Source organism: Macaca fascicularis, chromosome 6 (assembly GCF_037993035.2).
Source record: "Macaca fascicularis isolate 582-1 chromosome 6, T2T-MFA8v1.1".
Lineage (NCBI taxonomy): Eukaryota > Metazoa > Chordata > Mammalia > Primates > Cercopithecidae > Macaca > Macaca fascicularis.
Window position 1 is genome coordinate 61,396,037 of NC_088380.1, and position 25,037 is coordinate 61,421,073.

At 39.9% G+C, this 25,037-nt stretch overlaps 1 protein-coding gene across 5 annotated transcripts in view; it reads right to left on the minus strand.

Annotated features, from left to right (window-relative positions):
• Nucleotides 1-21,775, minus strand: part of IL6ST (interleukin 6 cytokine family signal transducer) — a 57,672-nt gene extending 35,897 nt beyond the window's left edge. For 4 of the 5 annotated variants that reach the window (XM_073993461.1, XM_073993459.1, XM_073993460.1 and 1 more), the window contains exons 1-3: nt 21,541-21,775; nt 10,266-10,353; nt 3,712-3,790 (exon numbers count right to left, since the gene is read on the minus strand). Coding sequence is in view for 2 of the 5 variants with exons in the window: in XM_045393723.3 (XP_045249658.2) it covers nt 3,712-3,775 (64 nt within the window). In the remaining 3 variants the exon portion in view is untranslated. Of the gene's footprint in view, nt 1-3,711; nt 4,137-10,265; nt 10,354-21,540 lie in introns of all 5 variants that reach the window. The other variant, XM_073993458.1, reaches the window with a different exon arrangement.
• Nucleotides 21,776-25,037: the final 3,262 nt, after the last annotated feature.

Below are 25,037 nucleotides of genomic sequence, written 5' to 3' on the forward strand. Positions count from 1 at the left end.
AGCCGAGATCACACCACTGCACTCCAGCCAGAGTGAGACTCCATCTCAAAAAAAAAAAAAAAAACGGCAAATGTTCCGTTTTTCAAAGTGAGACACAGCTTCACTAAAACCATCCCATGCCAAATTAATTCCATTTTATAGGGCTACCAGGCTGAGATTAAATTGTAAAAAGAAAGTATTTTAATTAAGAAAGGTATCTGACAAAGTTATTTTGAATGTTTATAGGGCAAGATGAAGAAGTGTGAATTAGAATACACTATAACTGAGTTGGACGCAGTGGCTCACATCTCTAATCCCAGCACTTTGGGAGGCCGAGGTGGACGGATCACCTGAGGTAAGGAGTTCTAGACCAGCCTGATCAACATGGTGAAACCCCGTCTCTACTAAAAATACAAAAGTTACCCGGGTGTGGTGACCCGCACCTGTAATCCTAGCTACTCAGGGGGCTGAGGCAGGAGAATTGCTTGAACCTGGGGGGGCGGAGGCTGCAGTGAGCTGAGATTGCGCCACTGCACTCCAGCCTGGGCGACAAAACAAGATTCCATCTCAAAAAAAAAAAAAGAGAAAAAAGAAAAAAAAGGAAAAAGAATATACTGTAACTGATATTACAATGAACATTAAGATATTACTATTTTGCTACTTTTATAGGTTCATACTCATATTTATATTTGATTACTCATATATAAAAATATGGACTAAGAAAAAAGTCAATCAGAGGGTAGTCTTAAGTAGAATATGCTGAAGTGCATGCCCTCAATTCTTGGAGAAGACTGTATTTTAAGAATGGCCACACCTACATATTTATCCCATCCCACATATTCTTCTTACAATGTCACGCATACTCTTTTCATGAAGAGGTGGGGACTGCATTTCCCCAACCACATCAGATCTGTATGGGTGCCTTGTGTTCACTCCAGCCAATGGAGTGCGCTATGAGACTTCAGAGGCTAGATCATTAAAAGAATACAGACTCCAATTAGCTTTCTTTCTCTCTCCTGGGATATCTGCCTTTAGAACCCAGTCACACATTGTAAGAAAGCCAAGGCCATAAAAAGAGGCCACGTATGGTGTTTTGGACAATGGCCCCAGCAAAGCCCTCAGCCTGCAGATACCATCAACAACAGATATATAAGCGAAGGAGTCTGCAGATGACTCCAGCTCCCAGTTTGAATATTGCAGCTGAGGCCCCAGACATTGTACAACAAAGACGAATAAGTCTGATTGTGCCTGCCTATCTATAGTCCTGTCCTACACAAACCATGAGAGATATTATTATCATTTTAAGCCTTGAAGATTTGGAGTATTTGTGAGGGACCAACAGGTAACTAATGCAGTCCTGTTATTTTCAACATTTTAATTCACAACTTGGGAAAAGACAGACACACGTGCTTATCAAATTAGCAGAGGACAGGACTACAAACAGCTGCTGACACTTCAGATGAAAATGTTGGGATTCAAAACTATGTTGAAAGAGTAGAACAACAGGCTAAAACTTATAAAATGAAATTAGCAACCAAGGAAATATACCCTATTTAGGTAATAAGAAACATACATAGGGTGAGGGAGAACTAGTTTAAGAGTAACTCATGAAAAAACCACCTGAGAATTTTCACTGATCACTAGCTTAACATGAAACAAGGGTATATCTCAGCTACCACATAGTTACATAACTTTACAAAAATGATGTTCACATCAAAGTAAGTACGAAAGCCACTGTAGTCAGACTGGTTTTGGTATATTACATTTATTTTTTTCATAAAGAACCTTTTATTCAAAGACAACAAAAACCTTTATAATAAATATGCAGTAACTATCATTTTTATAATGCTTATTGTAGGCCAAGCACTGTCCACGTTTCCTCTATATTAACTTATTTTTAGTTGTTTTTTGAGACAGGGTCTCACTATGCCACCCAGACTGGAGTGCAGTGGCACAATCTCCACACACTGCAACCTCTGCCTCCTGGGTTCAAGTGACTCCCCCACCTCAGCCTCCCAAGTAGCTGAGACTTTCAGGCATGTGCTACCAAGCCCAGAATTTTTTTTTTTTTTTTTTTTTTGAGACAGGGTTTCACTGTCACCCAGACTGGAGTGCAGTGGTGCGATCTTGGCTCATGGCAACCTCCACCTCCCAGGCTCAAGCGATTCTCCTGTTTCAGCCTCCTGAGTATCTGGGATTACAGGCGTGTGCCACTACCGCCTGGCTAATTTTTGTATTTTTAGTAGATATGGGGTTTCACCGTGTTGGCAAGGCTAGTCTTGAACTCCTAACCTCAAATGATCCACCCAACTCGGCCTCCCAAAGTGCTTGGATTACTGGCATGAGCCACCATGCCTGGCCTCTATATTAACTTCTTGAACCCTCACTAATAATCCTAGGAGGTAGTGACCATTATTATCACCATTTCATAGATCAGGAAATTGAGGCACAGAAAATGACTGACCAAGGTCCTATAGCTAGTAAGGGGGAGAGCGGGAATAGTATTATTTATATACACACACACACACACACACGTACAGGTAAGTATTTTTCACGAGACAGGGTCTTGCTCTGTTACCCAGGATAGAGTGCAATGGCATGACCATGGCTCACTGTGACCTCGAGGTCCAGGGCTCATGATTCTCCTGGCTCAGCCTCCAGAGTAGTTGGGACTAGAGGCGTGACATGGTTTGAATCTGTGCCCCCACCCAAATCTCATGTCATATCATAATTCCCAGCGTTGGAGGTGGGGCCTGGTGGAGAGGTGATTAAATCATAGGGGTGGATTTCTCACTTGATACTGCCTCGAGATTGTAGATGAGGAATGAGTTCTTGTGAGCTCTGGTCATTTAAAAGTGTGTAGCACCTTCCCTTTCTCTCTCTCTTCCTCCTGTTCTCACCATGTGAGATGCCTCACTACCCCTTTGCCTTCTGCCATGATTGGCTACTTCCCAAAGCCTCCCAGAAGCAGATGCCACCATGCTTCCTGTACAGCCTGCAGAACTGTGAGTCAATTAAACCTTTTCTTTATAAATTACCCAGTCTCAGGTCTTTCTTTATAGCAGTTTGAAAATGGACTAACACTTGGCTAATTTAAAAAAAAAAAAAAGAGATGGGGCCTTGCTTTGTTGCCCAAGCCGGTCTTGAATTCCTGGACTCAAGTTATTTTCCTGCCTATGCCTCCCTAAGTTCTGGGATTACAGGTGTAAGCCACCATGCCCAGCCAGTATTCTATTTTAAATGTAATACAGGCAACTAAGTGAAGAATCAGTAGGGTAATCAGCATGCACAGGGTTAAAAGCCAGATCCTATAGAATGACTGGATATCTGGGTAACTGTAGTTTGGGGACGAGGACTTAAGAGACGCAAGAAAGCAGCCCTTCAATACTTAAAGAGCATGTAGTATGAATGATGTAAAATTTAATAAGATTTAACTAATTTTCTCCTGTTTACTGAAAAACAGAACAACCCACACACTTTTTTCCTTCCCCATTTTAAAGTTATTAGTATTGATACACAGCATTTAAGATTACTGAATGACTGTTAACAACTCAAATTATACAAAAACATTATTGAGAATATTTTTATTAAAATCAATTTAAGATATTATTCTCTCAATTATCCTAGAATATATGAACATAATAATTAAACATAAGCTTAATTATATAATAATATAAAAATATATATACCTAATTTGTGAAGTTAGAAGATAGGGTATTTCATGAACCTTACCTATTGATTCAGTGGTGAGAAAAATAAACAAGGCTTGCACTACCCAAGTCTGCAACGTCAACATCTTGTGCGGATATTTCTGCAACAGACACATGTAATATTACTTTTAATGTTTTTTCTCTTATATACACATAATTTAAGATACAATCTCGTTTCCATGCTGTAGCTATGTTTCTAAAAGGTGGTAACATTCTTACGCGAATGTAGAAAACTTGTCTTCACATTATTTTTCTTTATTCCCACTGAAGTTATGGCTACGGAAAATACTACTAGAAAACATAATCTATACTTTAAGGTTAATTAAAAGAGATATCTTGTTTCTTATGTGAAGTCCTGTATTAGTAAATAACTATGAGGTTAAGAACTTCAGAGTGACACATTTCTACATGGCAAAACTCACCATAATATGTCTCCTTAAAAGATACCTGACAAATGGAAAAAGAAGTCTGTAATTCATAGCACAGTCAAAAATTTTCCCTGATATATAAAGAATGCCTACAAATCACTAAAAAATTCTATCACCTAATAGAACAACAGGCAAAAAGATTTGAATAGTTTATAGAAAAGGAAATACAAGTAAATCAAGCATACGAAAAGATACTTTCAACCTCACTCAAAATGAGAGATTAAAAATTGTAACTATTCAGATAGGAATGCAAAATGATACAGACACTCTGGTAAACAATTTGGTAGTTTGTTACCTAGTTAAAAGCACACCATAAGACTTGGTATTTCCACTCCAAAGAGTGTACTCCCCAAAATAAAAACATATGCCCACACCAAGACTTATACTCAAATGTTCACGGCAGCTTTATTCTTAAGTCGCAAACTGGAAACAATCCAAATGCCCACCAAATGCTGAATGTATAAACACACATCCAAACAGTGGTAGAGGCATAGAATACTAATCAGCAAACAAACAAACAAAAAGAGTATGAACTAGTGATAAACGCAGTAGTATAAATGAATCTCAAAAGCATTACACTGAATAAACGAAGCCAGACACAACAGGCTATATATTGTATAACTCTATTTACAGGAAATCCTTTTTTTTTTTTAAGAGATGGGGGTCTTACTATGTTGCCCAGGCTGTCTCAAACTCCTGGGCTCGAGTGACCCTCCTGCCTCGGCCTCCCAAAGTGCTAGGATTACAGGCATGAGTCATTGTGCCACTGTGCCTCGGAAATTCTTGATACGGCAAAACTAAGGTGACAGAAAGCAGATCCAGGGTTGCCTAGGGCTGAGGTAGAGGCGGCACATGTAAAGGGGCATAAAGGAAATCTGGAGTGATAAAAATAGTCTATGACTTGATTGTGGTGGTAACTATAAGACTCTATACATTTGGCAGGGAGCAGGGGCTCACGCCTGTAATCCCAGCACTTTGGGAGGCAGAGGTGGGCAGATCACTTGAGGTCAGCAGTTCAAGACCAGCCTGGCCAACATGGTGAAACCCCATCTCTACTAAAAATACAAAAATTAGCTGGGCATGGTGGCAGTTGTCTGTGATGCCAGCTACTCTGGAGGCTGAGGCAGGAGAATCGTTTGAACCCGTGAAGCAGAGGTTTCAGTAAACCTAGATCACGCCACTGGACTCCAGTGTGGGCAACAGAGCAAGACTCCTGTCTCTCTCTCTCTCTCACACACACACACACACACACACACACACACACACACACACACACACACACACAAATGAGCCAGGTGTGGTAGTGTATGCCTGTAGTCCCAGCTACTCATGAGGCTTGAGGCAGAAGAATTGCTTGAACCTGGGAGGCAGAGGCTGCAGTGAGCTGAGATCGCACCACTGCACTCCAGCCTGGGCAACAAAGAGAGACTCTATTTTAAAAAAAAAAGACTACATTTGTCAAAATTCACTGAATCCTGTGTCAACTATTTCAAAGGCACTGAGATTTTACCTTTCTTTCAAGCTAACAAATCAGCCTACCACAGTGTCATGGATACTGGCAAAAGGCATGACATTTTTGAGTCAGAGACAAAGGACTGTATTACTCATAACAGTAGTCAGAGTATCAGCATTTTCTTGTGCCAGCTGCTTGAGTCCCAACTGCCACAGGGCGTTGTGAAGTCAGATGACACCTGAACAGACTATCTCACAGGAAAGACAGACAGACCTTAAGTAACCCCAGACTTGAAAAATGTGCAGGAAGCATATCTGCCGTTTACTCTAGAGGGAGACATTATCTCTATCTTTGAAGACTGTAAGTAAACCTGTCCTTTGCTTCATGGCTCTGAAAGTCTACCTTCCAACATTCTTTAAAAGGTTAAGTTGGCCGGGCATGGTGGCTCACGCCTATAATCTCAGCGCTTTAGGAGGCTGAGGCAGGTGGATCACGAGGTCAGGAGTTCAAGACCAGCCTGACCAACATGGTGAAACCCCGTCTCTACTAAAAATACAAAAATTAGCCAGGCGTGGTTGTAATCCCAGCTCCTTAGGAGGCTGAGGCAGAGAACTGCTTGAACCCGGGAGGCGGAGGTTACACTGAGCTGAGGTCACGCCACTTAACTCCAGCCTAGGCAACAGAGCAAGACTCCGTCTCAAAACAAAGTTCAGAAAAAAGGCAGCCATCAGGGTTTTTGCTGATAAGGAATGCAGAAATGTTAGACTCGTCGGTTTCCTATCAAGTTGTAACTAAAAAATGGTGAATTTTATTGTTTATAAATTAGACCTTAAAAACAAACAAAATCTGCCCAGATACGGTAGAGCCAAAAGAAATGAGTGCTTAATACCTCCAAAGACATGTACAAGAATGTTTACAGAAGTTTTATTCAAAATAGATGAAAAATAAAATCAACCAAATATCTATTTAAACACTAGGACGAATTATGGTATATTCAAGTAAATGAATCACAGCAATGAAAAAGAGTAACAGATACATGCATCATGGATGAATCGCACATATAATACAGAATGAAAGAAATCAGACAGGCTGGACGCAGTGGCCCACACCTGTACTATCAGAACTTTGGGAGGCTGGTGGGAAGGACTGCTTGAGGCAAGGAGTTTGAGGCCAGTCTGAACAAAATAGTGAGACCCTGACTCTACAAAAAAATTTAAAAAGAGAAAAAGGCAAGAAAGTATGCTCTGCATGATTTATTTTATGGAAGTTCAAAAAGAGGCAAAAGTCTACCATGTTTGGTGAGAGGTCAGAGCCGTTGTTTTCGTGAGGAAGTGTATTTTTATAAAAGGGGACATTCTGGGTACCGACCATGTTCTTTATCTTGATCTGGACAGTGATAAACTCACTGAGCTGTACACTTATGAGTTCTATTTTACAGTATGTAAAAAAAGGTAAACAAATCAAAAATCATCCCAATACCATTCTTACATATTATTGTTGGTAAAATATAAAAACCCAAAAGGTATCAACAGGGTGTTATGAAACTAAGCAATAAAAGTATTGTTACACACTACAGGTTATAGTGTAAATTGGCATAGGCTTCCCAATACATTGTGCACTTTAAAAACTGTCAGTTTTGTTGTTTGTAAATTAGACTTCACTTAAAAACAAAGAAAAAAGCTCTACCCAAACAAGGCAGAGAGCCAGTTTGGCAGTATCAATCAAAATTAAAACACACATATTTGAATCTAATGATTCTACTTTATCCTATAGATATGAATAAAATAACACAGGTACAAAGTTATTCACTGCATTGTTTTTAATAGTAAAAGACTGAAAAAACCTAATTATGATGGGACACTAAATTATGGTATACCAAAACCAAGTAAATGTAAATACTTGTAGTCATTAAAAAAAAAAAAAAAAAAGAGGACGCTCTATATGTACAGAAACATAAAGTTATCTAAAATACACTGTTACATTGTTAAGGTACAGAACAATGCATATGCTGTTATTTGCGGGCAAAATAACACACAAGAAAACAAAACACACATTCGTTTCTTTATATATGCATACACTATCTCTAGGAGGATAAACGTTCAAATACTGGCTGTGACAGGGTATTTGAGAGATCAGGGTGGGAGGGAGACTTTCCACCATATACTCTGCAGCCTTCGAATGTTGACCACGTGAATCTTTAGTACTTATGCAAAAAATAAATTTAAATTAAAAAATACTTAATGTTGGCTAGGTGCAGTGGCTCGTGCCTGTAATCCCAGCCTTTGGGGAGGCCGAGATGGGTGGATCATCTGAGGTCAGGAGTTCTAGACCAGCCTGGCCTACATGGTGAACCCCGTCTCTACTGAAAATACAAAAATGAGCTGGGCAGGCGCCTATAATCCTAGCTACTTGGGAGGCTGAGGCAGGAGAATCGCTTGAACCCGGGAAGCGGAGGTTGCAGTAAACAGAGATGGCGCCACTGCACTCCAGCCTGGGCAACAGAGTGAAACTCTGTCTCAAAAAATAAATAAAATAAATAAATACTTAATGTTGAAACTATTGGGTACTATGCTCACTAACTGGGTGACAGTTCAATCGTACTCCAAACCTCAGCATCACACAATATACTCATGTAAGCTGCACATGTACTCTCTGAACCTAAAAGAAAAGCTAAAATTATTAAAGACAAAATACTTAATGTGTAATTTTTTTCTTCTAAATAAAACTATTAACTCTTCTTGAGAAATGGCTTCCTAGTTCTACACTTGGAACACAATATTGCTTTATTAAATATACATACTAACTTGATTTTATGCACTCCCTAATCATGTAACAGCTTGCCAGCATGCCCAGCTAATTTTTTAAAAAATTTTCTGTAAAGACGGGGGTCTTACTATGTTGCCCAGGCAGGTCCCAAACTCCTGGCCTAAAGTGATCCTCCTTCTTTGGCCACCTGAAGTGTTGGGATTACAGGTGCGAGCCACTGTGCTAAACCAAATGTACTATATTCTTGCAACAAAGCTGCTCCAGAACAAGAGGTCCATGAAGAATTTATGATTACTTCAAAGCAATTAGATTTGTTTGAGTAGTACCATGGAACACAAGTAAAGGGAACTAGGCAAAGGTAGATTTCACATTTCACATTTAGAAAGTAATCTTTCCTAATTTTTAAAAGATTGTCATGGAGAGGTGATGAAGAAACATCTATTATGGGACTTGATTTCATAGTCCAAACCTAAGAGATGAAGACACAGTAACACTATATAAAATATTTTATGCAATACAGTTAACTTCACTTGGGGCTTGTTTAAAAATTGACAGAATTATGGCCGGGTGCGGTGGCTCATGCCTGTAATCCCAGCACTTTGGGAGGCCGAGGCAGGCGGATCACAAGGTCAGGAGTTCAGGACCAGCCTAACCAATATGGTGAAACCCCGTCTGTAATAAAAATACAAAAATTAGCCGGGCACGGTGGCGTGTGTCTGTAGTCCTAGCTACTCAGGAGGCTGAGGCAGGAGAATCACTTGAACCTAGGAGGTGGAGGTTGCAGTAAGCCAAGATCACGCCACTGCACTACAGCCTGGGCGACAGAGTGAGACTTCATCTCAAAAAAAAAAAAAAAAAGACAGAATTGACAGTACTTTGCTTACTTTTTCCCTCCTTTCCTTCTGTTGACACCAATACTTAATTTAAAATTCTATTAATAGCACTATTGCCTCACCTCTTGCAGAGTTTTCTAGGCATATATTATAACCATACATTGTATACACTATCTTTCCTTGAAATCTGCAGGTTACTTGAGAAGCTTCTATGAAGCCAAAACCTAACTAGTAACCATAAATACAGGAAAGATTATTTCTGAAAACCAAATGCTGTAATCATTCCTCAACTATGGTGATATAACATGGTAGTGTGCAGAAAGGAGCTAGACGATGTATAACAAGTATTGCTACTTTTAATGTTAGAGAAACAAAGTTTATAAATGATTTATTTAAAATAGAACAAATTCAAGATTATCCCTATAGTTGTTCATTCGCGTTTCATTTCCATATATTTTCTCAAGTGGGAGAAAAAGCAGTAGAGTTACAATTGATAAATATTTAATGGTTTTTATAAAACCTTATAAATTATTTTTGTCACCTATGGATTGTGATTTTTTTTTTCATTTTCTAACTTAACCTAAGGATGAAATAAAAAGCATGAATATACTTAGATTTACATTGCAGGTGAAAATTACATTGTATGTCAATATAAACTTTATTACTATGGTAACATTACTATTACAATTGTAGAATAGTATATGAACTAAAATTGCCAAATAGAAAGGCCAAATAATGCTTGCTGAATGAGTAAGTTGAGTGGGGATCAAGATGAAGAAAATTTCTATATATCTTTCACGGTACAGTGTTACTGTGAATGAATTGCCAGAAATTGGTAATACCTACACTAAATTAACTAATTATTAGTTTTTAAATTATCCAATTATCCACATTCTGTTCTCTTCCATTAGTATCAATTATGAGTTCATAACAATTAACACTAAGATACTATTTTATATTACACAAAATGTTTTCAAATAAATTATTTTACTTTAGTCTCCTAATATCCTAAAGAATTAGGTGAGTAGGGCAGGGATTATTTATTGGAACTTTACAAAACAAAAAATCAAAAATTCAGACAAGACCAATTACTTACCCAAATCACAAAATCACTAAGTGAAGGAGTAGGGATTTGAAGCTAAGTCTTCTGCTTCTAAATGTCATGCTTTTTCCATTGGGTTTCACTGTAAAGAGAGGAGAGTCTTGTTCAGAAGGCTGGCTTTGATAATTTTATTACATAATATGTATACTTTTAAAATCCCCATCTGCTCTTAGGCTTTCAGGTTTGCAGTAAGTATCCCACTTTAGATATGTTCTGAGCTTCAGAATAAAATAAACCCATAAACACTTGTATAAGAGTATTCAAATATCCTAGTGCTTTTTTTTTTTTTTTTTTTTTTTGAGACAGTGTCTCACTCCCATCACCCAGGCTCCAGTGCAGTAGCACAATCACAGCTGACTGCAGCTTCAACTTCCTGGGCTCAGGTAATTCTCCCACCTCAGCCTCCCAAGTAGCTGGGACTATGCGTGGCACCATCATGCTTAGCTAATTTTTTAATTTTTAGTAGAGATAGTGTTTTGCCATGTTGCCCAGGCTGAGCTCAAGCGGATGTGACCATCTCGGCCTCCCAAAGTGTTGGGATTACAGATATAAGCCACCACGCCCAGCCATACTGCTATGATTTGATATATACTTACAAACATTATTGGCTCACCCACACCTAATGCAAACTTCCCTGATGTCTACGTAATGTCACAGAAACATGAAAGGAACATTTATGACAGAAGGAGTTCTTTAACAATCACATCTTTTTTCTTCTACTAGCACTAAATTAAGCCTGCTAACAACTATTCTATGTAACCAGAGATAAAAATTCATTTTAAGATTTGTTCACTTGAATTCTAGCTTAAGTACTAGTGCTCCTCTTTGAAGTAACTTGAAACTTAGGCAAGGAGTTGAATCTTCCATTATTGTTTCATACACATTAAGCCTTTGATATAACTTAATAACACATAAGGAATTAAATTTATTAAAATATTTTTTAAATGTCTAACGAAAAGAAATTGAAAAAATGCCATGTGAAAGTGCACTATAATCCCACCAAGAGATAACCACTATGAACATTTTGGTGGATATTCTTGCAAAATTTTCTGTACATGTATTATATAACTTTATATTGTATAAATATACACTTTCCTATTTTACAAAGATGAAATCATATTAAGTGAGAAATGTTTTATAACGTTTTTCACTTAACACTATATAGTGGACATCTTCCTAAGTAAATATTAATATATATGGAATAATTCCTTGTAGCCTTTGCTCAAATTCACCTCCTCATAGAGATCTTCCCTAACCACCCCGTGTTGCCTACACCCCTTTCCTGTTTGTTTGTTTGTTTTTTTCCTACAACACTTAACACCTTCTAAAACAGGCTAGCAAACATTTTCTATAAAGGGCCAGATAATAAATATTTCAGGCTTCACGGGCTTTAAGTTCTCTCTTGCAATTAGTTAACTCCATTATTAAAGTGCAAAAGCAGCCATACACAATATGTAAATATTAAGTGGGCATAGCTATATTCCCATGCAATTTTATTTACAAAAATGGCCGCAGCTGTATTTGGCTTATGGGCTATAGTTTGCCAACCCCTGTTCTAAATACAATACAATTAACTTGATTTTCTTGTTGTTTGTTACGGGCTGAATTGTTCCCCCAAAAAGATAAGTTGAAGTCTTAACCCCAGTACCACAAAATGTTACTCTATGGGCAGATTTAATTGGATGTTATATTGGAGGATAATAGGCCTTTAGTACAATATGACTGGTGTCTTTAAAGAGACAGAGCCAGGAAGAATACCATGTGAATACAGAGGCAGACATCGGAGTTATGCAGCTGCAAGCTAAGGAATGTCAAGGACTGATGGCTACCACCAGAAGCTAGGAGAGGCAAAGGAAGATTCACAGAAACATGAAAGAGTTTCTGTGTTACATTAAGTCCTAGCCTCCAAAACCTTGAGAGAATAAATTTGTTACTTTGAGTCACCCAATCTGTGGTACAGGTTGAACATCCCAAATCTGAAAACTGAAATGCTCTAATTCCAAAACGTTTTGCACTCTGGCATTTTGGATTTCAGATTTTAGGATTTGGGATGCTCAACTGTAAGTATATAATGCAAATATAACACAATCTGAAAAAAAAATCCAAAATTCAATATACTTCTGTTACTATTTCAGATAAGGGATACTGTAACAAAGGGATGCTCTATCACAGCAGATCCTAGGAAACTAACACACAGTCTATGTCCCCAAAATAAAAGGTAAGTGAAGGGTGGAATGGCTAGGCCCTATGGCAGGTGTGTGCTTGGCTATATCTTCTTTGGTGATGTGTCTGTTCAAACATATTGATCAACTGGGTTTCCTGTTTTCTTATTAAGTTTTGAAAGTTCTAAGAAGATACTCTGGCCTTTATTAGAAAATGGATTATTGCATTCTTTACTTGTATGCTTGCCTTTTCATTCTTTTAACAGTGTCTTTTGAAGAACAGGAGGTTTAATTTTAATAAAGTTCAATTCATCAATTTGTGTTTTTGATGTATCTAAGAAGTCTTTGCTTAATCTAAAATCACAAAGGGCCCGGTGCGGTAGCTCACACTCGTAATCCCAGCGCTTTGGGAAGCCGAGGTGGGTAGATCACCTGAGTTCAGAAGTTTGAGACCAGCCTGGGTATATGGTGAAACCCTGTCTCTACTAAAATATTTAAAAAATTAGCCAGACATGGTGGTGCACATCTGTAGTCCCAGCTACACAGGAAGCTGAGGCAGGAGAGTTGCTTGAACCCGGGAGGCAGAGGAGGATGCAGTGAGCAGACATAGCACGACTACACTCTAGCCTGGGTGACAAAGTGAGACTCCTTCTCAAAAAAAATAAAATATAAAAAATAAAAATAAAGTCAAAAAGGTTTTTTCCTATGTTTTATAGTTTTAGAGTCATTTAGGTCTCAATTATTTTAAGTTAATATTTATGTATGGTGTCAAGCTGAAATTTTATTTTATATATATATGGATAATTATTTCAAAACTATTTGTTGAAAAAACTATCCTTTCTCAAGTGAATTGCCTTTGCGCCTTTGTTAAAAATCAGCTGTTCACATAGGTGTGGGTTTATTTGGGTACTCTCAATTCCAGGGTGGGCAAGCTTTTCATGTATGAGCGACGGGGTAAATATTCTAGGTTTGTGAGCCATAAGGTCTCTACTGGAGCTACCAATCTACTGTTATGACACAAAAGCAACCATAGAATGTACATAAACAAACAGGGGTGGTTGTGTTCTAACAGTACTTTACGAAAACAGAAGGTAGGTTGACTCCTACTCCATTTGTTCCACTGATCAATTTGCTTATTTAAATGCTACCACCACACTGTCATGATGACTGTAGCCTTATAAATCTTGAAATCAATATGCTGTGTGCACTTAAAAAGCACTGCTGTTGCTGGTAGAGTGTTACATAAATGGCCATCACGTGAATTTGGTTGATAGTGTTCAAATCTTAGATATCCTTACTGATTTTCTGACTATCATTGTTCAAAAGGGATAATGAAATCCCTGAGTATAACTGTGTATTTATTTCTCCTTGCAGTTTTTACCCTGTGTGTTTTGAAACTATGTTATTTGGTAGATCCTCTTGATAAATTGACCCCTTTATCATTAGGAAATACCCTTCTTTACCACTAGCAATATTCTCTCAAATCTACTTTGACATTACTATAGCCAATTGTGTCTTATTTTGATTAGTGTTATCATGATATATCCTCTCCCATTCTTTTTTGTTTAATCTGTATGTTTCTTCATATTTAAGTGGCACAGGTAGGGGGGAGGCTGCATGTGATTGTAGCCAATCTGATAATCTCTGCTTTTCAATTGGATGTTTAGACCATTTACATTTAATATAATTTGTGATATGATTAGGTTTAAAGCTATCAGCTTCATATTTGTTTTCTACTTGATTGTTCTTTGTTCCTATTTACTTTTCTGCACTTATTTTTGTTCATTATTTTTTATTTTCTTTTCCTTGTTAGCATTATAATAAGCTATAATTCTTTGTTTTCTTATTGGTTGCTTTAGGTTTATAGTGTACATCTTTAACTTCTCACAATCTATCTTCAAGTAATATTATGTCACCTCATGCATAGTATACAATAGTATACTTCCATTTCTCCCCTCAGACCTTTGTGTTATTTTAGCATACATTTTACTTTTGCATATATTAAAACTTCACATTGGTGGCTCCCACCTGTAATCCCATCACTCTGGGAGGCCAAGGCAGGAGGATCACTTGAGCCCAGAAGTTTAAGACCAGCTTGGGCAATATAGTAAGACTGCCGCTTCTACAAAAAATAAAAAGTTAGACAGTTGTGGTGGTGCATGCCTATTGTCCCAGCTACTTAGGAGGCTGAAGTGAGAGGACTGCTTGAGTCTGGGAGGTCGAGGCTGTAGTGAGCTGTGGTTGCACTACTGCATTCCAGCCTGGGTGACAGAGTGAGACTGTCACATATTTACTCATGTGGTTACCATTTCTAGAGCTTTTAATTTCTTTTTATAGATCCATATTTTCATCTGGTATCACTTTCCTTGGCCTGAAAAACTGCCTTTAACATTTTTTTGTAGTGTGGGTAGAGAAAAGCCTAAATAGATTTGAAAACAAAACCAAAGTGTGAATGCTAAGAAGTATTTAGCCTAAAATAACAAGCACAGTTCCAAGTGAGAAAAGATACTGCTAATTACTATATTAACGGATCAAAGGAAAATGACAGAGTCATTCCAACAGATGTTTGAAAAGCATCTGATAACACTCAACATTCAACAACTGTTCATTTAAAACTTAAAAATAACAACAAAGTGTCAGAAAACTAAGACTGAAAGAGACCATCCTTACCTTGGTGAAGGATAACAAAGAAGATACAGGAACTGTAGTACCAGATTGCCTGTTCAAATTTCAGGCCCTATATTTTAACATCTTAGGCAAGTTTTTAAATAGCCTTCACTTTTATTTCCTTTATCTGTAAAAATGGGGTACCACCACCATCTACCCATCTTGGAATGTTATGATTAAATAACTCAATATACATAAAGCACTTAGAATCATTTGGCTCATTGTAACTACTCAATAAAAGGTTAACAGCTGTTATTATTAGTGCAGCTTTTGCTGTTGCTGCCACAGGTACTACTACAAGAAACCCATAAGGCCAGGCATGGTGGCTCACGCCTGTAATCCCAGCACTTTGGGAGGCTGAGGCGGGTGGATCACAAGGTCAGACCAGCCTGGCCAATATGGTGAAACCCTGTCTCTACTAAAAATACAAAAATGAGCTGGTCATGGTGGTGGGCATCTATAGTCCCAGCTACTTGGGAGGCTGAGGCAGAATTGCTTGAACCCAGGAGGCAGAGGTTGCAGTAAGCTGAGATTGCACCATCACACTCCAGCCTGGGTGACAGAGTGAGACTCTGCCTCCAAAAAAAAAAAAAAAAGGAAGAAAGAAACCTATAATAAGCATCTATAGGTTTACAGATAAAAATCAGAAGCATTCCTATTAATGTCAGGATTCAGACAAGATGCTTGAAGTCATCACTTATTCACCACTGCTCCAAAGGGCTTAAGCAAAAATATAATAAATAAGATCTAAAAACGGAAAATAAACTGTGAATGATATGATCATCTATCAAGAAAGAGTGAGAATCACATGACAAACTATTAGGACTATTAAGAATTTAACACAGTAGTCAAACAAAACATCATCAAAAAATAGCTCTCCAGCTGGCGCGGTGGCTCATGCCTATAATCCCAGCACTGCGGGAGGCCGAGGCAGGCAGATCACCTGAGATTGGGAGTTCCAGACCAGCCTGACTAACATGGAGTCCGTCTTTCCTAAAAATAAAAATTAGTCGGGAGTGGTGGTACATGCCTGTAACCCCAGCTACTCAGGAGGCTGAGGCAGCAGAATCACTTGAACTCAGGAGGAGGAAGTTGCAATGAGCCGAGATGTCGCCATTTTACTCCAGCCCAGGCAGCAAGAGCAAAACTCCGTCTCCAAAAAAAAAAAAAAAAAAAAAGCTCTCCTACATACCAGTAATAACTAATTAGAAAATGTAACAGAAGGCTGGATGCAGTGGCTCACGCCTGTAATCCCAGCACTTTGCGAGGCCGAGGTAGGTAGATTTCTTCAGCCCAGGAGTTCAGACCAGCCTAAGCAACATGGCAAAACCCCATCTCTATAAAAAATTAAAAAAAAAAAAATTAGCCGGGCATGGTGACGCATGCCTGTAATCCCAGCTACTCAAGAAGTTGAGGTGGGAGGATCACTTGAGCCTGGGCTACAGAGGCTGCAGTAAACTAAGCAGCCAAGATTGTGCCATTGTACTCCAGCCCAGGTGACAGTGCAAGACTCTGTCTCAAAAAAGAGGTCTCGCAAAAAAAAAAAAAAAAAAAGTCTAAAGGTAAACATAGCACTGATTGGCAAATGAATAGACAATTAAATCAATGGTACAAAACAACAGTTGTGAAAGGCTTCAGAAACACTTGTGATATACATAGTCAAAATGGCTACAGTCTCTTTTTTTTTTTTAACTGTGGCTATCTGGTATATCTTAGTAAGATTTAATAAGAAATTAGTTAGTTGATTGACTGTGAATAAGAGCTACATCAGTTTCTTTTTTTTTTTTTTTTTTTTTTGAGACGGAGTCTCGCTCAGTCACCCAGGCTGGGGTGCAGTGGCCGATCTCAGCTCACTGCAAGCTCCGCCTCCCGTGTTCATGCCGTTCTCCTGCCTCAGCCTCCCGTGTAGCTGGGACTACAGGCGCCCGCCACCGCGCCCGGCTAAGTTTTGTATTTTTAGTAGAGACGAGGTTTCGCCGTGTTAGTCAGGATGGTCTCGATCTCCTGACCTCGTGATCCGCCCATCTCAGCCTCCCAAAGTGCTGGGATTACAGGCGTGAGCCACCTCGCCCGGCCAGAGCTACATCAGTTTCTATGTAACCAAATAATGTAGTTGAATTCTTTCCTTTATCCTCTTTCTTGTCTCCTTTACTGAATTCTCTGCTAGCTTTTATCTCCGGGCTATGAAGGCAGCAAAAGATAAAAGTATTGGGCATCAACTTTTCTTTTTAAATACCAACTTCTTTGAAGACATATGACTTCAACTACTACCTTCAAACAAAATAATTTCAAGAATTCCGGCTTGGATCTTTCTTTTAATTCCAGTTACATTTCATCTTCTTATTCTGTCTCCGAGTCTTATCAATTTAAGAGGTCTAAAACCAATACACACAGATACATGCTCATGAACACATATACACATAAATGCCCACACTTTTCTTTTAACACTTTAAGTTCTAGGGTACACGTGCACAACGTGCAGGGTTGTTACATATGTATACATGTGCCATATCGGTGTGCTGCACCCATTAACTCATCACTTATATTAGGTATATCTCCTAATGCTATCCCTCCCCCATCTCCCAACCCCACGACAGGCTGGTGTGTGATGTTGCCCACCCTGTGTCCAAGTGTTCTCACTGTTCAATTCCCACCTATGAGTGAGAACATGCGGTGTTTGGTTTTCTGTCCTTGCGATAGTTTGCTCAGAATGATGGTTTCCAGCTTCATCCATGTCCCTACAAAGGACATGAACTCATCCTTTTTTATGGCTGCATAGTATTCCATGGTGTATATGTGCCAATTTTCTTAATCCAGTCTATCATTGATGGACATTTGGGTTGGTTCCAAGTCTTTGCAATTGTGTATAGTGCCGCAATAAACATACGTGTGCATGTGTCTTTATAGCATAATGATTTATAATCCTTTGGGTATATGCCCAGTAATGGGATGAATGCCCACACACTTTAAAAAGTCACAAGGACTTACCGTTTTTCCCTATCTACAAACAACTTATCCTCTTCAACTGCCTAAGTCAGTGGAGTCCATCATTTCTCTCACTTATCCCGTACATTTTAGCTTTTCTCAGTTACAAATCTTATCCTGTCTTCTTTCCCATAATATCTTTTCCACCCGTCTCTTCTTTTTACCCTCTACCACAAACTAACCTAATTTGGACATTGATCAACTCACTAATTTCATCTGTGTTCCTGCTTCCGGTTGTTTTCCCCCCTCCCAAGCATTCTCAAAATTGTTGGTGGATCACTCTCTCTAAAACATAACTAAACCTGTCATTCTTTTCCTCAACAGCTTTTTAAAGGGTGAATAATAATGCCAAATATTTTAACTATTTAAGAACCTAAAATTTTGGGTTTGGTGTGCCTATCCAATCTATCTTTTCCAATATTCAAGTTTCTCTATTCTAAAAAAAAAACAAAAACAAAAAACCTTTCCTCTGACTTCTCCCTCGAGCTACCTTACTACTATACTTCTAGAGAGAACTGCTTGCAATTGCAAGCAATCTAGCTTTTACTCCAATCATGCTGAAATCATTCTTGTAGCTTCCAAATTGCAAAGCAAATATTTAAGCTCCTCATTTTGCTTGACCACACCACGCCATTTATAATTTGGTCTTATCTTTCATCACTCCCTACTAACCATCCCTGTAGACTCAGCAAACCACTAGACTTCCTCTAACATACCTTGTTCTTTCAGTTTGTGCTTCTACATGTATTATTCCTTGCCTCTACAATGCCTTTCCTGACTGCTGTGCACTACAAACTGCTTATGAAATATCATCTTTTCTATGGAATTTCCCCCCACTTCATAAACATCTTTGCTCTCAGTGTACTCTCACATCGTTCCCTAATAGGATTCAGAACGCTGCACAGTAATTGTTTCACGTATCTTGATATCCTCAGAATCTAACATAGTTTGAGGCATCTAGCGGACAATTAAGGGTGGGTTTTTAAAGACTTTCTGGTATGATCTTATTATTCTATCTACTCACTGTTACTCAAGTATACTGGATGAAGGGGCAGGATGTATCATGGTTAAGAGGTCAGATTCTGAAGCCAGGCTATGTATGACCTTTAGATCTACCACTTAGCTGGGCAAATTAATTAACCTTCTTGTGCCTGGGTTTCTCTAGGTGTAAAAAGAGGATTATTATCCTATTATTATTAGACTTACTTCATAATATTATGAAGATTAAATGCCTTAATATGGGCAAAGTGCTCAAAATAGTGACTGGCACAACATAAGCACTAAATATATATCACCTGTTTTAATTAATAGACCTTAGTTATTGCTGATTCTTTCCACAAGTTAGTCCTATATTATGTCTATATTCTCCATTCTATATTATGTCCTCCATGTGCTATATTGTAAATGGGCTCTCTTCATTTTTCCCTTTATCCAAATCTTACCCAGGTTTCAAGGCCAACTTCTGGTAAATCCTTTGCTCATTCCAATCCTTAAATGTTCATTCCAATCCTTAAACGATCATTCCCTAATTTTAACATCTACAGGATTTTCTGCATCACTCTGCATTTAATTAAAACTGCTTTGATTCCTTGTAGTTTTTCTCGTATAAGTTTGTCAATTCAATTGTTAGAAACTCTTTGAAGGTCCTGATTACATCTCCTGCACCTTTGTGAGTTGCTATAGCAGGTAGTAATTGCTTAGTATTTGCTGTGTAAAATAATAAAGCACAATAGGAACCTCAACTCTGATCGTTCTGCCTTTGCAATCAAAGAAAGGGAGACGGCTGTGAGAACATTCCATGCTTCTCCAGGAGCCAAGCTGCAAATATATTAGGGCCAGAGAATTCTGACTCCCATTAAAATGAGCAGCTCTGAAAGAGGGAGGGGGGGAACCCTTCCTGCCACTGTAGAAGATTTATGGGTAGCCCTTAAGTTCCCAACCCAAATTGTGGCACTGGGTTTTTTATGAGAAATGTGTCAACATGACAAAATGATTCAGAGCACAGGATTTGGAGTCACACAGATCTAGGTTTCAGAGGGACTCCTGTTTCCTTCTCTATAAAGGGAACATTTTAACACCTACTTCACAGGTATTTAACTTTCATCCTAACACTGAACTGAAGTGCAAAGCCTTGGAAACAAATTTAAATAAACTGAAAACACTGCAATTCACAAATAAAAGTGAGAACATTTTTAGTTACATAAGAATATATTATATTAAATTAGGTGGCGGGAGTATTTATAATAATCTAAATGGCCTGTGAGAAAATTAAACTGGCATTGTCAATAATACATACTTGAGAAAAAAAAATCCCACTACAAAGTTTGTCCTTTTTGACATTTTCTCCTTCCTGTAATTTTTTCTTTCACTCAAGATCAAAAATGTTCAAGATTATCCCCAAAGATAAATAGTTGGGCAAGTTGGTTCTATAAATGTAGTATTTCAGTTCATAGTTCAAAAATACTTCAAAATAGGAATTAACATGAATTTAAGAAATTAACACAAGACAGCTAAACTGATGATCTGAGTTCGTAATTTCAAATTAAGATTTGTTCCAACTTGAAGCTGGCAGTCATACAGTTTAAACGGTTTGTTAACAGCACTGACAAAAGCAAATACCACAATCTTTCAGAAAATTCACCCTGAAATTCTAATAACTAGTTATTTTAAGGCAGTATAATTGTTGGTATACTTCACGAAATGCGTTTCCTTCTGAAGGCAAAAAAAAAAAAAAAAAAAAAAAAAAAAAAAGTGACAAGTCTTATTTTTAACCTGTAATTTTTTTTTTTTTCAGTTTCGGATTATGAAATAAAATGCTGTTCATCCACTGAAGGACAGACCCTTGCTTCCTGGACTATCTTCAAGCTTAGGTCGCAGGAGCTAAAATTTTAAAAACAGATTTGTTCTCCTCGGGATACAGTGGGATGTGGAATTCGTTAGGAATGACAATTATTAATAGAAGAGATCAAAAGAAGGAAAGAAATGTTAATAATGTTTACAAGCATTGTGAACTTTCAACAATGTTGAAACGTTACGATTTCAAGATTTTTTTCATCTGGAAGGGAAATCCACCTCGAGAATAAAGACAAGTGCGGAGGGATAGAATTTCAGGGGAGATGTAAAGGGGATTGGGAAAAACGTGGGATCTGGTAACAAAAAGGGGGGTTTGTTCTTGAAGGGCGTTCTGCGGGGCGGGCGTTAAGAGGGGTGCGTGCGTGCGCGTGGGTGAGGTTTGTACTCAGGGCTGAGATAATCGAGGTGACAAAGTTGTGGAAGTAGAATTCAGAGGTGCGGGAGCAGGGAGGGGAAGGAATGTGGGGATTTCCAGGCTGGGCTGACAAGTTCCGGGCGCTGCTCACAGGAGGAAGGGAGGTCTCCTCGAGTGCCAAATAGCCCGTCCGCAAACACCAACCCTCTCCCTCCAGCTACGCGGCCCAGACCCGGTCCCTCCTCACCTCAGGCCGCGCCGCCTCGACCCTCCGCGTCTCCACAGCGCACGAAACCCTTGGCGCCAGGCTGGGCCAGAGCCGTCGGCCTGGCAGGCGCGGCCCCCGGTTCAGCTACACCGGGGCGGCCCAGCGCGGCTCCGCGGGCCTTTTGGCTGCTCGCCCCGGCTCCGGAACGCTCGCGGATCCTTCTCCGCAGAGGTAGCGCGCCGCCCCAGTCCCGCGGCGGGGCGGGGCGCTCCCCAATCCCGCCCAGCTGCGTCCCCCGCCGGCCCCCTTTGCGCCTCGCCCCCAACCGGGACCTAGGCGCTGATTGGCCCCTGAGAGACCCTTTGCGCCCAGGCATTGGTCCAGCGGCCGCCCGTCGACGAGGGGGCGGGACTCCGAGGGGTAGCGATTCCCGTAACGCGGCTCCCCGCGTCCCGGATTCCGGTGGCTGCGCCCGCGTCGCCTCTCCCAGACTAGATCGAAGGGTTCCCCCCACCTCCCCTCTGTGGGCGGAAAGAGCGGAATGTTCCATTTTTCTGTGGAATAACGGGGTCATGAACTGAAGCCCGGGTGCTGCCCGCTGCCCGCTGCCCCCGCCCTCCCTTCTCGCCAGGGCGCCTGCGGCCTCTCTTCGCGGCCTTCCCCTAGGGACTCGGAGCGGCGAGGGACAGCCTGGCTCCCTTGGGGACGGGGGAGGCGTGGGAGCCTCTTGGGGAAAGTGAAGAGCTCGGTGGCCGTGACTCCGCACGAGACTGCGGCAGATTGTGGCGGCGGCTTCGCTCCAAGACTTATGTAAACGAACCTTGCCACAGTACTTTTTTAAATTAGTAAATGAGTTTGGGTGCGATTGATCAGTGAGCCCCAGAGCTGCTGGCCTACCAAGCGACTGGTGTTTCTTTGCGGTTTATACCTCCCTGTTTATGGTAAAAAATACCGGGTAAAAACCTATTCATCCCCCCTCCCCACCCCGCCTCCGCCCCCCTCTTTCCCTCAGAAAATGGACCTAAAGGCTCACGATGTTTGTTTCTCCCAAAGGAAGACGAGAATCTCGAGTTAAAAGATAAGGCGTGTGCATGCGTGCGTATGGGGTGTGTGAGTGGGTGTCTGTAAAAGTAAAGAAACACCCAAAGGTAGAGGCTTTTGTGGAAGAATGAGAGGATATAAGAAGGAAATAATGGTTTAATGAACTTGAATTATATCTATAAATGCACAATTATAAAGTTTTTCATTATATTGAGGATTCAGATAGAGTAAAACGTAGATCGAATTATAATCTCTTAGTTGTTGATCAGGTAATTTATAAAAGGGAAAAGCGGGCCTGCTAACAGAGTCGCAGGCAAACTAGATGGTGCTACAGCTGATGTGTTCAGCTCTTGCTGCTCCCTGTCATCCTATATCTAACCTATAGATTGTTACCAGATTGTATTATGGCTTTGCCATTTAGAGGGGTGTTTATTTTAAAACAAACTTTTATAAAAATTTGTTAAATTGAAAATTTTGTATAGATCCAGGAAACTTGATTTTTTTGTTGTTACTGTTCAGTCTCATTCTGTCACCCAGGCTGGAGTGCAGTGGCTGGATCATGGCTCAGCGCACGTTCAAATTCCTGGGCTCCAGCGATCCTCCCACCTCAACCTCCCAAGTAGCTCAGACTTCAGGTGCCCCTACAATACCTGGCCAATTTTTTAAATTTTTGGAGAGACAAGATTTTGGTATGCCGCCCCAGCTGATCTTGAACCCCTGGCAACAAACGATCCCCTGGCCTTGGTGGCCTCCCAAAGTGCAGAGATAACAGGTGTGGTGCAAAGATGAATTTAGGGGAAAATGTATAGTGGTTAAATGTACTCTCTGGTTCTAGATTGCCTAGGTTTAAATGCTGATGCTGCTATTTCCCATCTCTGTGACCTTGGGCAAGTCTTTTTAAGTTTCTTCATCTGCAAAATGAGAATAACAATACCAACCTTATGGGATTGTTACAAGGATTAAATGAGTTAAAATACATAAAATGTTTAGCACATAATAGGTGCTCTGTAGGTATCAGCTATAATCGTCATTGAATGTCTACTTGGTCAACGCTTCTGAAATCTTTTAGTATCACAACATATATTAAAAATGATATTTCGCTGGACAGGGGAGGGCAGGTACACAGAAGTGGATTGATATGTCACAACACACCAGTCTGCCTTGGCACCATTAGGAAAACAAATGACTGAGTTAGTGCTTTTATGGGTGTCTTTTTATTGGCTCAGCTCAGGTCCTCCTCCCAAGAAACTCACATTTTATGGGAGTGGTTAAAGTCTGAGGACAAAAGGATGAATCAATATTGGAGAAGTATTTTTCAGAACAACAGGACAGGAGACCTCTGTTGTGTTGGAATTACATGACTTTGCAGACATCTCTGTAGAGCACTGGCCTTGAAATTACCAATTTCAGATTAAGGATTTGTTATTAGAAAGCCTTGTCAAAATGCAAATTACAGTAAGTAGAGGAAAGTGGTATATTAATGGAGAACTCTCCATTTGTGTCCTGTGACCATTTGGGATTTTAGATATGTCAAGAGCAGGCTGGGTGCAGTGGCTCACACCTGTAATCCCAGCACTTTGGGAGGCTGAGGCAGGCAGATCACTTGAGGCCAGCCAGGAATTCAAGACCAGCCTGGCCAGCATGGTGAAACCCCGACTCTATTAAAAATACAAAAATTAGTCAGGCATGGTGGTGGGTACCTGTAATCCCAGTTACTTGGGAGGCTGAGACACAAGAATCACTTGAACCCAGGAGGAAGAAGTTGCCGTGAGCTGAGATGGTGCCACTGCACTCCAGCCTGGGTGACAGAGCAAGAATCCTTTTCAAAAAAAAAAAGAGCAGAGATTGGGGAACCTGTACAGTGAGAAAGTAACATGAAGGCACCGAAATTACAATTACTTGGGAGTAAGTGAGCAAAGCTTAGGAAGTTGTGCCATGGAACAAAGGTGATAAATGTCAAAGACACACTTTGCCTGCATTTCTATTTCCCTAAATCTGGCACTGACTAGGAGATCTCTTTACTTGCTTGTCTGTGCCCAGTTATGTTTCTGAAACTCTGTGTCAGCCCTGGAATTATCCTCATGTTCTGCATCAACTTAATGATTGAGCATCCATGTTCATGACTCATTAGCACTCTGATCTCACAATTTCTCATGCTTTTCTTTTCCAATCATCTTCAACCTTACTCTGTATCAGCAACCCACAGATGGAGCCACACCCTCAACCTAGTCATCAATTAAATTACTTCCCCTCCAAAGTGTTGGATTGTGAGTTTCCCTCTCTACCTACAGCCACTTACCCCCATCTACCTCTATTTTGTGTTCACTCCCACTGAATCCATAATTTGTCCTCAATGTGTCTTTCTTCTCATAGTTTATCAGCTGTTTCCTATCTTCTTTTATCATACTTATCAGTAAGAACATTTTTTTTTTTTTTAAGACAGAGTTTTGCTGTTGTTGCCCAGGCTGGAGTGCAATGGTGCAATCTTGGCTCAC